General features: G+C 42.7%; 1 protein-coding gene across 1 annotated transcript; it reads left to right on the top strand.

The window, feature by feature from the left end:
- The first annotated feature begins 10,106 nt into the window (after positions 1–10,106).
- On the top strand, positions 10,107–12,418 carry MSGN1 (mesogenin 1). Its single transcript, XM_089776908.1, has one exon. It carries the CDS (start codon positions 10,171–10,173, stop codon positions 10,690–10,692), a length of 522 nt encoding a protein of 173 aa, XP_089633034.1. The 5' UTR covers positions 10,107–10,170; the 3' UTR covers positions 10,693–12,418.
- Positions 12,419–16,014: the final 3,596 nt, after the last annotated feature.

The following is a 16,014-nucleotide window of genomic DNA, read 5'->3' as shown; positions in this document are numbered from 1 at the left end:
CATCTTCTGTCCTGTCAGAAGAAATTTACCAGAATGGCTTCTGACCATGTCACGGGACTTCAGATATGATCCTCATTGCACGGCAGCTGCAAGAGAAGTGTCAGGAGGAAAACCGGCCATTGTACATGGCTTTTATTGATCTAACTCAGTGGTCCACAACGTGGTGCCCGCAGGTGCCATGGCGCCCACCGGGACATATATGTGCGCCTGCCGAAACATCTGGGCTGGCCCTGTCCCCGGCGTGCGGCACATGTGTGGTGCTGGGCCCGGGCGCGTGGCGCATGGGCGGCCCCTGCCCTGGGCGCGCAGCACATGTGCGGTGCTGGCCCTAGGCTCAGGGCACATAAGTGGCCCTTACCCCTGGTGTACGGCACATGCGCAGTGCTGGCCCCGGGCGCATGGGCGGCCCCTACCCCGGGCGCATAGTACATGCGCGGTGCCGTCCCTGGGCTCAGAGCTCATGGTTGGCCCCCACTCCTGGGCACGTGTGCATGCATAGCCCTACCCCCAGAAGCACAGCGCGTGAGCGGCCCCGCCCCTGGGCGCCCGGCAGCCATGAAAGGTTGGGGACCATTGATCTAACTAAAGCCTTTGACTCAGTCAATCACTGTGCCCTTTGGACTATACTTTTAAAGGTTGGATATCCTGATAAATATATCAGTGTCCCAAAGTTGCTTCATGACAACATGGAAATGATTGTTCTGAGCATCACTGGCTCTCAAACTGAACCTTTGAAAGTACAAACAGAAGTCAAACAGGGCTGTATCATTGCACCAGCCATGTTTGCCATCTTTATTACAGCCATTTTTGAGCTAATTGCTAGGAAGCTCCTAGCTGGCGTTGAAATCATCTACAGAATGAAAGCTAAGAGTAAGATTTCCACCACATCTGTTGTGGAGCTTCAGTATGCTGATGACAATGCAGTTTTTGCCCATTTGAAGAAAAATCTTCAAACTATCTTGAACATGTTTGCTAATGCTTACGCATGTCTTGGTTTCACCCTCAACATCAAGAATACCAAAGTGCTCCATCAGCCCTTTCCAAATGAGGTACCGTATGCCCCATCTATTAAAATCAATGGAGAAGCACTGGAGAATTTTCTGTACCTTAGAAGTTATCGTTCATCCAAAGCAGATATTGATGTAGAAATCCAAAAGCATCTGAGCTGTGCCAGTGCAGCCTTTCCTTGTTTATAGCACAGGGTTTTTGAAGATCACAACATTTAAACAGACACTAAACTTCTTGTCTATCAAGCCGTCATTCTCCCAACACTATTGTATGGGTCAGAAACCTGGACAACCTTCAGACATTACTTGAAAGTCCTTGAGTGGAATCACCAATGCTGCCTTTCTAAGACCTTGAAGATCAAATGGGAAGACAGGTGCATTAACATCAGTGTTTTGGAAGAGGCAAAGACCACCAGAATTGAAACGATCATCTGTCAGCAACTTTGCTGGACTGGTCATGTTGTTTGGTTGCCAGACCATCACCTCCCAAACGGGTCTTGTTTTTCTCAGCTGAAAGAAGGCTACTGTAATGTGGGAGAACAACAGAAGAGTTATAAGGAATTGCTAAACGATAACTTGAAGAAGTGCAACATTGATGTTGGCACTTGGGACACACTCGTCCAGGATCTCTCAAAATGGAGAGAAGTCCTATGCAATGACTCCCTGCATTTTGAATTTGCCCACCGATATGCTGAAGAAGAGAAGAGGAACTGGCTTCTAGTCATCGTCAACAGCCTCCTGCTGTACCTGGAAACATCTATTCTTACTGTAATAGAACTTATTGTTCCAGGATTGGCCTTATCAGCCACCTGAAAGGTCCAGAGTTCCCATGGAAGATGATTATACTTGACAACGAGTGATTGCCCATCATTCTCTTGTATAGTTTCATGTGTGTGTTAATGTAGACAAAACTACAATAATTTTGTGATCTTTCTGTGGCTTATTATTCTTTTACCTGTACCTCTGCCTTGCAGTACAGGTTGGACCTCTCTGATCCAGCACCCTTAGGACCTCACCAGTCCCAGAGGAGGGATTTTGCCAGATCCGGGGAGGTCATTTCTGGCTCCCCTGCTGCCAGCCCCCTCCAGCTCACTGCTCTCCCAACTGGTTCCTCCCTCTCACTGGCCCTGCTGCCCTGTCAGCCCTTGCTGCCCTACAGGGCAGCCCTGCCACCTCTGCGCACTGAGCTCCAGTTGTTGTGCCCAGCTCCTGCTGCTGCTATAGGCAGCCCCGCTGCCTGTGCGCACGCTGGGCTCCTGCTGCAGTGCCCAGCAGCCCTATTGCTTCTGTGCCCTGGGTTCCTGCTATAGAGCCTGGCTCCTGCTGGTGCTCTGGACAGCCCTGCAGCCTGTGCACCAGGCTCCTGCTGCTATGCTTGGGGCTTCTGCAGCTCTGCCAGGAAGCCCCTTCTGCTGTGCATGGGGTACCCATTACCCTACCGGGAAACCCCTCTACTGAGGCACTAGCCCTCCACTGGGACTCTCTGGTGCTGGAACATCTGTGAACCTGCTGGACCACAGGTGTTGCTGGACCAGAGAGTTCCAGGTAAGAGAATTTCAATCTGTCACTTTAAAGTTCTATCACAAAATCATAGCCTTAGTAATAAGTGCTACGTGAGCCCAATAACAGTGTTATCAACAAAAAAGGGTCAGGCTTTTCAGGAAGAAAATATGAGACTCCCTTGGAAATAACTTATCTCGACTTGTATTGGGATATAGGTACTGCTGTTGGTATTTAAACATTTTTAAAATATCAACATTAGCTTTGAAATATACCAAGTTGAATTAAGGAGATGTAATATCACTGCAGGTGTCTGAAATAACAGCTGAAATAAAAGGGCCATAGAACTGGACACTGACATTCTCCTGCTATAATAGAACTTTATTATTTTGATACCATCCATTGTCTTCCATTTTCTGAGCAAAATAAGCCAATTTAGGCTATTTTTTCTCCCTTTGCCCTTTTCCTCTGATTGGAATGACCAGCAGACATTAAAGACCAACCACATAGACTATTCTCCTTTCAACTTCTGTTAACAGGGGTATTAAAAAGACATTCCCAAATATCAGTTGAAAAACACTAAGTAATAAAATCTGTACTTAAAAGGTGGGTAGGTGTAAATTCCACACGTAAGTCTTTTCATCTAGGAAACCAGTTGCTTAGAGATCAGTTGTTTTAATGAATTGGGGAGCTGCTGTCACTTTTCAGTCAGTTGGGATTGCCACTTTTTGGTGGATCAAATACTCACATCTGAGGTTTTAAAGTCAAACTGTAGGCCCTGATCCTGCACAGAGAACTCTGTGAGTGACTCTTGTGACCATACGGAGTCCTACAGAAGTCAATGGTATTTGACTGCATGATATTCTTGTAGGACCAGGGTCCTACTTAGGTGTTTTTTGTTGTTTTTTTAAATGTGTCTTAAGAACATTGAAGTGTCTGAGGTTTAAGGATCACATTTTCAAAAGTGCTTAGAATAGTAAAATGCCAGTTGACCTTAATTAAAGCAGAATTAGGCCAGCACTGAGAGTGCTTTTTAAAAATCCCATCCCCAATTCTTCATAAATGTTCTGCTAATGATTAAAGTAAGTTATTGTCCAAGTTCTAACCTCAGATGTTCACACAACTCTCATTGACTGAAGACTCTTGACATTCTACAGAGTTGTGTCCACTGTCATTCCCAACCACCTTTTTGTCTTAAAGACTTTTCTTTTCAAGTGAATTGTAATTTTCAATTCATCAATGTTATTTAAAATATTGTCCCCTTAAAAAAATTCTTATTTATCTAAAATGAGATCATGACCTACTGAACAAGTCTCTCAGTGTTTGAAAAACCCAGTAGTCAAATTACTGACAAGCATGGGAGGAAGCATAGTGTATTTGTTAGAATGAAATTGAAAATTTGGAATCTGGGATGCTGCCTGTCCTTTGTCACTACTCTGAGTGTGATCTAGGACAAAACCCCTCTGGGATAATTTTCAGAAGTGCTGAACTCTTACTGAAGTATGATCACTCAGCACTTTCGAAATTCAGGCAATTAACTGGTCTGTGCATAAGTTTAGGCGTTTATAAAACAGGAAATAAAACTCACAATTCCTGGATGAGTGATGTTAATCAGTTAACATTTGTAAAGTTTCTGGGGAATTGTTATCTGCAAGGCAAAAAAGGTTGGGTATATAAGCAGCTTGGGGCAGGGACTGTTTCTGTGTTATATATTTACGTGGCTCTTAGCATCTGGAGGCCAACATTCCATTGTGCTACAAGCAAGACAAGTAATTCATAATAATGTATCTTCTATCCTTTTGGAATAAACAGAGGTGGTCTCACTAGAAATTTTGTACCAATTGTAAATAAAATTAGATATTAAAAGATTACAGCGGTGCTTTCTCTTTTTTACTCCTGAAACACCTTTACGCAGGTTAATTCATTTAAAATCTGCTGCTACTATATTTTTCTCAAATTACAACTTTTCCTCTCCTTTTGTGCCTCTTCTTACTATTATATGTTAAACCTGCCTATTATATACTATTATATGTTAATCCATTCCCCAAAAATATACTATTGGTTATATTTATTTTTTGTAGAAAATTTCCCCAAAGGATAAATATGCATTAGCACAAATTTTCCATACTGATAGGTCTGTGGGCTTCTTTACACAAGTTATATTAAATGCAAATCTTTCACTCTAAACATGGATATTATCACATAAATCTAACACTCTTTTCTAGTGCCTTTTCTAGTTATTTAAGAAGATTGCTTTTGTCTGCAAATATTCATACATTTCCTTCTCTTATAGTCAGAAATATAATCAAGAAACTGATCATTTTAAAGGAGATGGAGTTCAAAATGTTAGATTTTATACTGTTGAATAAATTACTGAAACAAACAATGTCATGCAGAAAATGCCTTATTGTTTACGTGTCAGTGAGTATTTCTGATATTAGACTCATAACTCAATAACCATCAATATTCATGGCAAGACAAAAAAAGGAACAATCCTACATTTATGTGAGAGGGAAATCGAGATTCCCAGTGTGTAAATTACTCAAAGGAAAATTGTGGGAATGCACTGCCCAGAATAATTTAATTTCCATGTTTTATGATTTTCTTTTAAGATTTGCAGAGGATAGAATATAAAATATTTTATATTGTGCAGAAAAAATAATTCCAGTACTTAACTGGAGAATGAGGACTGTTTGTAAATCCTTTTCTCTTTGCAGCACATTTTAAATACAGGCAGTCCCCGGGTTACGTACAAGATAGGGACTGTAGGTTTGTTCTTAAGTTGAATCTGTATGTAAGTCGGAACTGGCGTCCAGATTCAGCTGCTGCTGAAACTGATCAGTTTCAACAGCGGCTGAATCTGGACGCCAGTTCTGACTTACATACAGATTCAACTTAAGAACCCCAGGCATCCCCACGTCAGCTGCTGCTGAAACTGATCAGCGGCTGATTCCAGGAAGCCCGGGGCAGGGGCTTCCTGTAGTCAGCCACTGGTCAGTTTCAGCAGCGGCTGACTTGGGGATGCCTGGGGCAGAGCAGCTGGGGTGCTGCTAGGTTGGTCCAGTAGCGCCGCCGCTCCTCGGCGCTACTGGACCAACCCAGCAGCACCCAAGCTGCTCTGCCCCAGGCGTCCTGATTCAGCCGCTGCTGAATCTGACCAGCAGTGGCTGAATCAGAACGCCTGGGGCAGAACAGCTGGGGTGCTGCCCGGTTGGTCCAGTAGCGCCCAGAGCGGCGCTATGGGACCAACTGGCAGCGCCCCAGCTGCTGTACCACAGGTGTCCGGAGCAAAGCCACGGAGCACGGGGGCAGCGGGACAGCCCAGACGCGCCATGGCTGTCCCGCTGCCCTCGGGCTCCGTGGTTTTGCTCTGCTTTGCTCCCTGTCCCCCTGGTCTGCAGACCAGGGGGACGGGGAGCAAAGCGGCGGAACACGCGGGCAGCGGACAGCCCAGACGCGTCTGGGCTGTCCGCTGCCCGCGTGCTCCGCGGCTTTGCTCTGCTTTGCCCCCCCCGTTCCCCTGGTCTGCAGACCATGGGAATGGGGGGGGGGGGGGGGCAAAGCAGAGCCAAGCCGCGGAGGACGCGGCCAGCTGACAGCTGCCAGCTGACCGCGCGCTCCGCGACTTGGCTCTGCTTGGCTCTGCTTTGCCCCCCCCCCCCCCGTCCCCCTGGTCTGCAGACCAGGGGGACGGGGGGGGGGGGTAAAGCAGAGCCAAGCAGCGGAGCGCGCGATCTGGGCTGTCAGCTGATCGCGCGCTCCGCGGCTTGGCTCTGCTTTGCCCCCCTCCCCCCGTCCTCCTGGTCTGCAGACCAGGGGGACGGGGGGGGGACGGGGCAAAGCAGAGCCAAGCAGAGCCAAGCCTCGGAGCGCGTGGGCAGCGGACAGCCCTGTCCGCTGCCCACGTGTTCCGCCGCTTTGCTTCCTCTCCCTGGTCTGCTGGAGACCAGGGAGAGGAACGGCCCCGTTCGTAACTGCGGATCCGACATAAGTCGGATCCGCGTAACTCGGGAACTGCCTGTAATCTTATTTTTTCTAGTGTCAAAACAACATTGTACCGTGTTCAGCAAGTATCAACAAAGTATTCCTTTTATGGACCATCTATTTGTGATTCCACTTCTTTCACACTGAGGCTCAGTACCTAGCCTAAAATCCACTGTAGACCATGTAACTATTTTCATTTGCTTTAAGAGGCTTTAGATTATTCAATGCCTTGGCTTGGAAAGGAACTCATCTTGACCTCCAATTTTGTAGGTCAATAATAGGAGGTCACATCTCAGAATCTGGTCCTTTATCTTTTTAGGGGTGGCCATACTGGATTAGACCAGTGGTCCACCTAATCTAGTATCCTGTCTGACAGCAGACAGCACTAGATGCTTTTAGAGGAATGTATAGGAAATCCCATAGCACGCAGATATGTGATAATCTTAATTTTTCTACCATCCTCCCATAAATATCTTGTCCTAATCCCCTTCAATATGATGTGCATAGTACACTAGACAAAGCTGTTCATATGCAGCCAAAACTTATAACTACAAAACTTGGTACATGTATGTTAAATCTTCCTGTGTTCATATCTGCTGTTAGTACATGATATTTCTCTGTAAAAATGAACTGTGAACATACATACATACTGTAGAATGCTTCGACAATACATACATACATACATACATAATGCAAACTGCTGATGTGTTTTGTTAGTGATGGTTTCAACTACTTTAAAATAAGAAAATTGTAAGAATGTGTAAAATCAGTGAGTCTAATTTTGATTTCACTTTAAGGATTCCAAAATGTGATCCCAAATTGAATATTATTGGTAAGAACAATTTAATTTTTTGGAAACTTCCTTGACCCAGCACTCCTAACTCCCATTTTTTCCCCTCAAAAATACTCCTCTGTTTTTTAACCCACTTTAGTTCTTATTTTAAGAGACACTATAGAAAAAGATCAGATGATAGAAAAATGATAAATAAAGAAGATAAAATATGAAAGAGAGGCAGTCATTAGGAACCACGAGAAGAGAGAAACAGGAACAAAAAGACGTGGGAGGGGAGTTTTAATCAGGACAAAAAAAGGTCATATTTTATGGTAGCTTAGCACTTGCTTTCTTGTTCTTTTTCCTGCTACCAGTTGCATACATGCAACAAGTTGAAATCACAGTAAATTCCCCTCAGTTTGTAGCATTTGGTTTTTAATGTTCACAGACAGCTGCATGATATGTTTCTCATGGTTAAGTAAATTGAGTTTCCTTAATGAGGAAACAAACCTGCATACACCCTAGCAGTGCGCACACTTAGGGTAAAATCTGGAGAAAATCCTGCTTGTGGTGTGATGTGATAGAACATTATGTATGCTGATGGTCAATATTCTTAAACAAGTCTCCACTCAAAGTGCCAGAATTGTTCACCTTTGCTTTGTGGTTCTCACTCATTTACCTCATGCATAAGAATAATATCATACTATGTCTCCCATGAACCGATTGTGTAATGCCCTATATACAATGTATTGAACCAAAATCCATTGAAGTTAATGGAAGTCTACTGATTCCAGTGGACATTGGTTTGGGTGCTAATTGAACACAAATAAGTTTTCTTAATGAACCCAGTGCACGTTTCATAACCATAGAGAAATGGAATGTTCCCATCAAGTTTTAATATTCACTAGCTGCATACAATTCCTGGGCATACCCCCTTCATCTTTTTCCAAATGGATGTTGACTCCGACAAAAGCTCCACTTAAAGAATTCAGAAAAAACATGCAGAATTTCATGGAATATAGTATTATTTTCTAGATTACAAATTAAGGATGAAGTTTTGCCTTTATATTTAGACTGAGGATTGCCATTGACTTCAGTAAGAGTTGCATTTGGACCTGCAAGAGGGCAGTTTGGGAGGGAGCCTCTTGTTTTTTCTCCCTCCTATCTATAAATTCTCTTTCTTCTATTTTTCTTGCACATTCTGGGTACATCTACACAGCAGTGTTATTTCGGAATAACTGGCATTATTCCAAATTAACAAAATGCATGTTTAAACTACCAACCTTTATTTCAAAACAATGTCGAGCTGGAGGACTTCTTACTCTGACTCACGGTAACCCTCATTTCATGAAGAGTAAGGGAACTCAAAGGAAGAGTGTTCTTCCATCAACTTCTTGCTGTGTAGACAGCACCAAAAGCCGAGTTAAGCTATTTTGACTTCAGTTACACAATTGACGTAGCTGAAGTTGTGTATCTTATTCCGACTTTAGCTCTGCAGTGCAGATGTATTCTCTCTGACATTTCAATGACTAACTACTGTTGTGACTGGAGGCCACATGATTCACGGGATAGTGGAGTAAAAAGCTCTTGGTTTTATTGCAACCTCTGCTACTGCCCTAGTAGATGGCCTCCATCTGTTAAAGCTTAAATGATGATTACCCACTTTAAAAATGCTTTGAGATTTAGAGATGAAAAGTGCTATCTATGAACTTAGTATTAGTACATTAAGAACATAAAAATGGCCATACTGAGTCAGGCCAAAGGTCCATCTAGCCTGGTATCTTGTCTTCCACCTGTGGACAATGTAAGGTGCTTCAGGAGTGAACAGCATAGATGATCATCAAGTGATCCAGTCCCTGTCATCCATTTAAGGGACATGGATGTGATGCACTACTGAATTCACTGGGTGTTTATAAGTGACTTCAAAGGATGTAGTGAAAGAAAATTGTCTCTCTCTTCATAAAAGGGATGGATTTCTAGAAGTACAGCATAATAGGTTTTAGTTTTGTTTTGTGTATGTTCACTGTACTAATGAGTTTCAGTTAGAAACCTCTGTGTAAAGGTTTACTGTCTGGGCATAGGGCTCATACACTATTTAAAAAAATTGCATTTGTAATTTTTCACTGACAATACTTCAGCATTGTTTACAGTTACAGATTATTTTTGTTTTGAGTTGGGCAATTTATAATGGTTAATAAATGTTTAGGCTGCAGGGAATAAGCCTTTATGCTTCTTGTTCTACTGATAAAAGCAAAGAGATTCAAAGAGAAGTTATAACCACAAATGTCAAAGGAAATTTGTAAAGCTGTAAGTGTAAACTGAAAACTAACTTTCTGATTTAAGCATAGAACACAGATTATCAGTTAATATTGCACCAGCATACAGTGTGGGCCAAAATTAATTACTGCTATTATACAATGACTTGAAATAACTACACAGAAAATACCACTACATGCTTTTATATGACCTTTTTTTTTCTAGCCTAGTGATCACTTCACTGCATATAATTTTTGTTTGGATTCCATGTTAATAAAATCAAATACATTTGTAGATGTGTTTTTTTTTCTTTTGCCTCTTTAATCAATTATTCCCCACTCCCATGTTAAATGTAGATGTGCAGTCTTAATTGGTTAGTTACAAGAAGATAATCTTTTTTCCTTCTCACTGTTGCCTGTTAGTTTAAAGGTTTTTTAGCTGAAGGTTGATAATTATCAGTGAGAAGAAAATAACACATCAGGAGTTCATTTTCCATCTTAGCACTTGGGATCTCCTTTGAACTCCCCCCACCAAATCCTCTTTCCTATTTTGTCACTTCTCCCAGTCTGTCATAAAAGGGTCTCCCTGCATAGAGACTTCAGCCATTGCTCCTTAGCTGAGGGAATTACTTCTTACAACGGCTCTTCCAGGATGGATAAATTGCATGAGACTTTGACTAATATGGAAACTGATCTGGGCGCTGATAATTCTGTCTTTCTGTCTTCCTGGGACTGGAAAAGCAGTGCAGGAGCCTATGAGCTGAACCAGATCTCCTCCCCTCACAGCTTATCTCCATCTCCTTCCTTTGAATCGTACTCTTCTTCCCCTTGTCCAGCTGTGACTGAGATGCCCTACAACAGCAGCAGCAACAGCAGCAGCCTGATCGGATACAGCTTGATAGATTTTCCTTCTGCATACTTACAAAATGCTGGACAGGCCAAAGCTCAGAAAGGCACCAAGGCCAGGATGTCAGCACAGCGCAGAAGGAAAGCCAGTGAGAGAGAGAAGCTCAGGATGAGGACCCTGGCAGATGCTTTACACACCTTGCGCAATTACCTCCCTCCTGTCTACAGCCAAAGAGGCCAGCCTCTCACCAAAATACAGACACTGAAATACACCATCAAGTACATCAGTGAACTTACAGACCTGCTGAACAGTGTCAAACGGGCATAGACACCACCATTCCCATCCTGCCTGACAAACCTGCCACTGGAGCTTTGAGATCTCTTCTCCTAAAGAATCCTTCTTTAAAAATATCAAATGGAACTTTGCGTTAGTTCTTCCTGTAAAAAAATCCAAAGTGTCTTGAGAAAATGAAGACAGAACAAAAGGAGCAGGGATGGAGGAGTCATTGCTGTACATATCTCAGAATGCTCTGAGTCACATGGGAATGTGTTACTTGTACATTGCCTGAGTTACTTGTACATTATGTGAGTTATGGGTTGTTGGGTTGGTTTATAAATACATTGAAATCAGTCTGATTCAATAGTGAGCAAGGCAAATAGGTTCTGTGAGGATTGATACACCATAATTCAGACCTATTTTCTGTTTAATAAATATTGATTATTTGGCCAAATAATCAATCTACTCAGTTTAAAAAAGATCATTGGGTTTAAAGTGAATTATTGAAAGATATAAAAACATACAAAAATATTAAGCATAATGGTTTGTAGGCACTTTAATATTAGGATTCGAAATAGCATGTATATTTAGTTCAAGTATTGCTAATAAATAAGGCTATTTATCCACATTTCTAGAATTATGTATCTAAAATGAAGAAACTTAAGTAATATTAAGAATGTCTTTGAAAACAAATAAAATACCACTCTGCTTCATACTTAGTATCTTGTATTGTATCTCTGACAAAAAAGCATATTCCAGTAATGACTGGTTTTTATATCCCTATAGAATTTAACAGGGAATAACATTTTATAGAATTGTAGCTCCTTTAGAGACTAATCAAACAGTCATTTTTTAAAAAAGTTTTTCTAGTTACAGACTAACTTGGCTACCTGTCTGAAGCTTGTATAAAACTATAGGCTTAGCCTACAAGTTTTCACAGCAGGGATATTAAATTCTATAGAGTTATTTAGAATGCTATAAAGATAGTCTCTTTGTTTTAATTTTAATTTCTATAGACATATTTATTATACATAGGACATGATTGGTTAAATTTGTATTAAATTCTCCCAGCCTTCTATCAGAGGGCTAGATTAGATCAAGCCCACTTCTTTCTCTCCCAACAACTCAACAGAGCAGAATCTAAAAGTTTAATCTCAGTGAATCACTTCAGGTTACAGACTTGTGCAAGGTTCACACTCTAGGTGCTTATGAAACCTAGGGTATCATGTGTAAAGATCAGCAGTTTCCCACAGTCAAGAACAGTTCTTCTTTCTGTCAAGCCAGGAAACAATTCAAATCTTAACTTACTTTGACTTTCAGTGATAGATACAACACAGGCTACAACATATTATACAGGAAAAAGAAAAGTTTGTGTTATATATTTTCTTCCACATTGCTTTAGATAACCCTCACTGTGTGGCTAGCAATATGCAGAGAGGAGTGAAAGACTGGAAGAGCTTGTGCATTTTTCCAGTGCAGGTCTGAGCTATTGTGAAGCAGAACAAAGCAAGTTAATCTTTCTGTGCCATAGGACATAAGACATACATAGGACTGCCCCATCATTCTACATAGACTATGGGGACATACATATTGTGTGCATGGGAAGGGTGAATAGCTGAGTTTCACTGTGTTGAATGCAAATTTTGTGTTTTTTGATACATAATATATTCAATTTAATCACTAAAGGGATTATTACTTTACTGTAAATTTTTCAGCTCTTTTTTTCTTGGTCTTTTGCATATTCTGAGTTATCTTGTTGTTTGGGGGGCAGTGTGTGTGGGGGGGAAGGTTACATTTATCCTTGTAATGTGTTTTTCAAGCTAGACTTGATCTGATAAGATGTTATATTAGCTTGGTACCTTCATATCTGTATGTGCAGCATATCATTCATATAGTGGCATAAATACATATCTGAGTTCAATATTGTGCAGGAGACCATGTATTTCTCTGACTTCAATAACAAGCGATAAGTGAAAATATACCATATGCTCTAAATCAATTTTAATTTAGCCTAGATTTCCAACCCAACTTGTGTATTCAGTAAAACAAGCTGAGTGATCTCAGCTACATCCTAAGAGACCAGTAATCACAGCACAAATAAAAAAGATGATCAAATCCATTCCACTTCAAGGCAGAACAAAGGCCCAGAGATCACAGAGAAACTGTACTTCACTAACTCTATATAATTCCTATCTATAAATTTGTACGACTGGTGCACTATGTCCAGGATGTAGCAAATACAGAGACTGCTGGTTCCTGACAAACCCTAAAAGTTGGATGAGATACAGTCCGTACTGTGATTTTGATTCACCTCTAGTTCTTTAATACCCACAAACTAAAATAAGAAAAACAATGCTACTAGAGATAAGGAGGGCCTTGTGATTAGAATTGTGAATAGGAGGTAAGAGCATCTGCTCTTATTGATAGCTCTGCTAGACTCAGTATGGGTGTGTCCACACACAGCAAAGTTATTTCTGAATAACAGCTGTTATTCTGAAATAACTGTGTGAGCATCTACACAGCCATTCTGTTATTTCGAAATAATTTCAAAATATTAGATGGCTTATTCCAGCTTATGTAAACCTCATTCTATGAAGAATAACACCTATTCCAAAATAACTATTTCAAAATAAAACGCGTGTAGATGCTCCACTTCTGCTATTTTGAAATAGCCCCTCACCAGGGCCATTCTAAGTTATTCCTCCTGGGGCTCTAAATCGAGATAGTATGTCTGCATTAGGGAAGCCTGCCTCAGACTAATTTTGAGGCTTCCTTGCAGTGTAGATGTGTTATTTCGAAATAAGCTATTTCGGAATAACTATTCTGGAATAGCTTATTCCAAAATAACTGTGCAGTGTAGATGTAGCCAAGTGACCTTGGTCAGGTCATATAGATTTTGGGCCTCAGTTTCCCCATTTGTTAATGAAGATGTTTCACAAGGGAGTTTAAAAGCTGTAGTTTCACAGTGCCGTTTCACTGGGGACTGTGTGGGAGGCACTGCTTCAGGATGAACTCTTGCAAGTGGTGTTGAGAGTGACTCATGTTCAGTACCTCACACAGATCCAGGGAATGCTGCAGCCTAAGGCCTGCTGAACTACACAGGGCCACCTCTGCTGGCTGGTATGAAACAGAGCAATACCATGGGCCTATTTGCTGACTGTCCTTCAAACCCAATGTGGGGTGACTAGTGCCAGTGGCAGCATTGACAGTTGCACAAGGAGCAGTTTGTGACCAGACCCTACATAAGAACAAAGGTGTCAAGCTGGTGGTGCTCTTTGCACCTTCTCAGTGAGAAAGAGCTGGCGGCATGAGCACCTGGGTAATTGCTCTGTTAACTACCCCCTAGTACTGGCCCTGGCTTTTATATGAAGACCCCTCCAAATATTGTTGTGGTATAGATGGGTGGGAGAGTTTTTATAGCTTGTTAGGCAGGCCTCAGAAAGAAAAAAGGTGGTGAACCCCTACCTTATTGCACCTTAAATGAGGGCTTGCAGTAAAACCTTGGAAGGGGTTTAAAATTGGAAAAATTATAACATGCTCAATTGGGTATAAAAAGGGTAGTAACAGTGTCAGGATCCTTTGGAGTGCATGGCTTAGACTTTAATTAAAAGAGAAATTAATAGTAGCTTAAATTAGAAAAAGCCTGCACAAGGCCAGCCCTGATCATCCTCCCTCTCCTCACCCCCATCCTCATGAGCACTCACCTGCAGGAGCCCCTGCTTAATCTGGCTCAGGGACACATGCTGCCACCCCACATGCTGTGCTGCCAGCTAGTGCAGCTGGGAGCACACCCGTGTGAGGTGACTCATTTCTGGGAGTGAAGAAGGGATCCCAGCAAATCAGAGAACTGCCCTGCTCCAAGGGGAGAGGACACAGCTCAGTAGGGCTGTGGCTGGACTGATGCTGCGAGGACAGCACCCTATGCACTGGCTGGCTCCCCCCCCCCCCCAAAATTGTGGGCATTGGAGCATGCAGGGCCCCAAATCAGTTCCCCCTCTGCCTTGCTGTGTTCTGATAGAACCTGCTGTTGATGGGTCTCACAAGCCCCCAGGAACAGCAACAGATTATGTAAATCTACTCCTTTCTCTCCCCTTCCCCCTCCCCCGTCCCTCAGCCTCACCGTGCCCCTGCACTGCCCCTTATCCTGAGTCCCTGCGCTCATGCTGCCTGCCTCTCCCCCGCGAAACCCTTTCCCTCCCCCTCTTATTCTGTCCCCCTCCAGATGGCTTCATGTGCAGATGCAGATGAAAGTAAAATCCGGTTGCAAATTGGATGAGGAGTTGAACCTGGCAGATGCAAATCCACATTTTTGTATCTGCTCAGGGCTCTACCCTGCAAAATGTAGTTCACTATTCTGCACACTTTTAGAAATGCTGCCCCAGTGGAAAACTTCCCTGCACCAAACTGATTTGTAACAGACTGATAACAATTGGGAGTCGCCAGCTTCCAATTGCCACATGCTTCTCTACAGCTCTGATTCGGGTGTCCTTGAACCGCATTTCAGGGATCAGCTCAGCACACAACTCTGGGAAGGTTGCTTTGCAAAGCCTAAAGTTCTGTAGCCCCTGCTCTTCATCCCACACCTGCATCACAATGCAATCCCATTGCTCAGTGTTGGTTTCCCTAGCCCAAAATTAATGGACTGCTCTGCACAGGTGCTGTGTGACAGCCAAATGCAGTTCCAGGAGGGTGCTATCCATGTTACTCAGAGGCTGTGTCTAGACTGGCCACTTTTTCTGGAAAAGCAGTAGCTTTTCCGGAAAAACTTGCCAGCTGTCTACACTGGCCACTTTAATTTCTGCAAAAGCACTGACGATCTCATGTAAGATTGTCAGTGCTTTTGCAGAAATACTATGCTTTTTCCGAAAAACTTTTGCGCAAAATGGCCAGTGTAGACAGCAGAGATTTGTTTTCCGCAAAAAAGCCCCGATCACGAAAATGGCGATCGGGGCTTTTTTGCGGAAAAGCACGTCTAGATTGGCCACGGACGCTTTTCCACAAAAAGTGCTTTTGCGGAAAAGCGTCCTGCCAATCTAGACGCGCTTTTCCGAAAATGCTTTTAACGGAAAACTTTTCCGTTAAAAGCATTTCTGGAAAATCATGCCAGTGTAGACGTAGCCAGAGTGTCATCCACTTGTCACTCTTCTTCCTCCGTTGGTAACTTCAGCAGTAACTTTGATGCAATACATGATGTCCTCGCGACACTCAATACAGTCTAGGAGAGAAGTGTGGGATCCATGATTTCTCACAGCAGATGTGGGCGTGCACAGCAAAGACTGGCACAAAAGGAATTTGGCAGCCTCTAGAGGGCTAAGAAACAAAACAGTGTCTGACAGGACATTTTTCATGTTCCCAGGATGTGCTGGGCTCGGT

This window comes from Pelodiscus sinensis, chromosome 3, assembly GCF_052426305.1.
Source record: "Pelodiscus sinensis isolate ZL-2025 chromosome 3, ASM5242630v1, whole genome shotgun sequence".
In the NCBI taxonomy this organism is placed as follows: domain Eukaryota; kingdom Metazoa; phylum Chordata; order Testudines; family Trionychidae; genus Pelodiscus; species Pelodiscus sinensis.
This window is presented reverse-complemented; position numbering and strand designations above follow the sequence as displayed.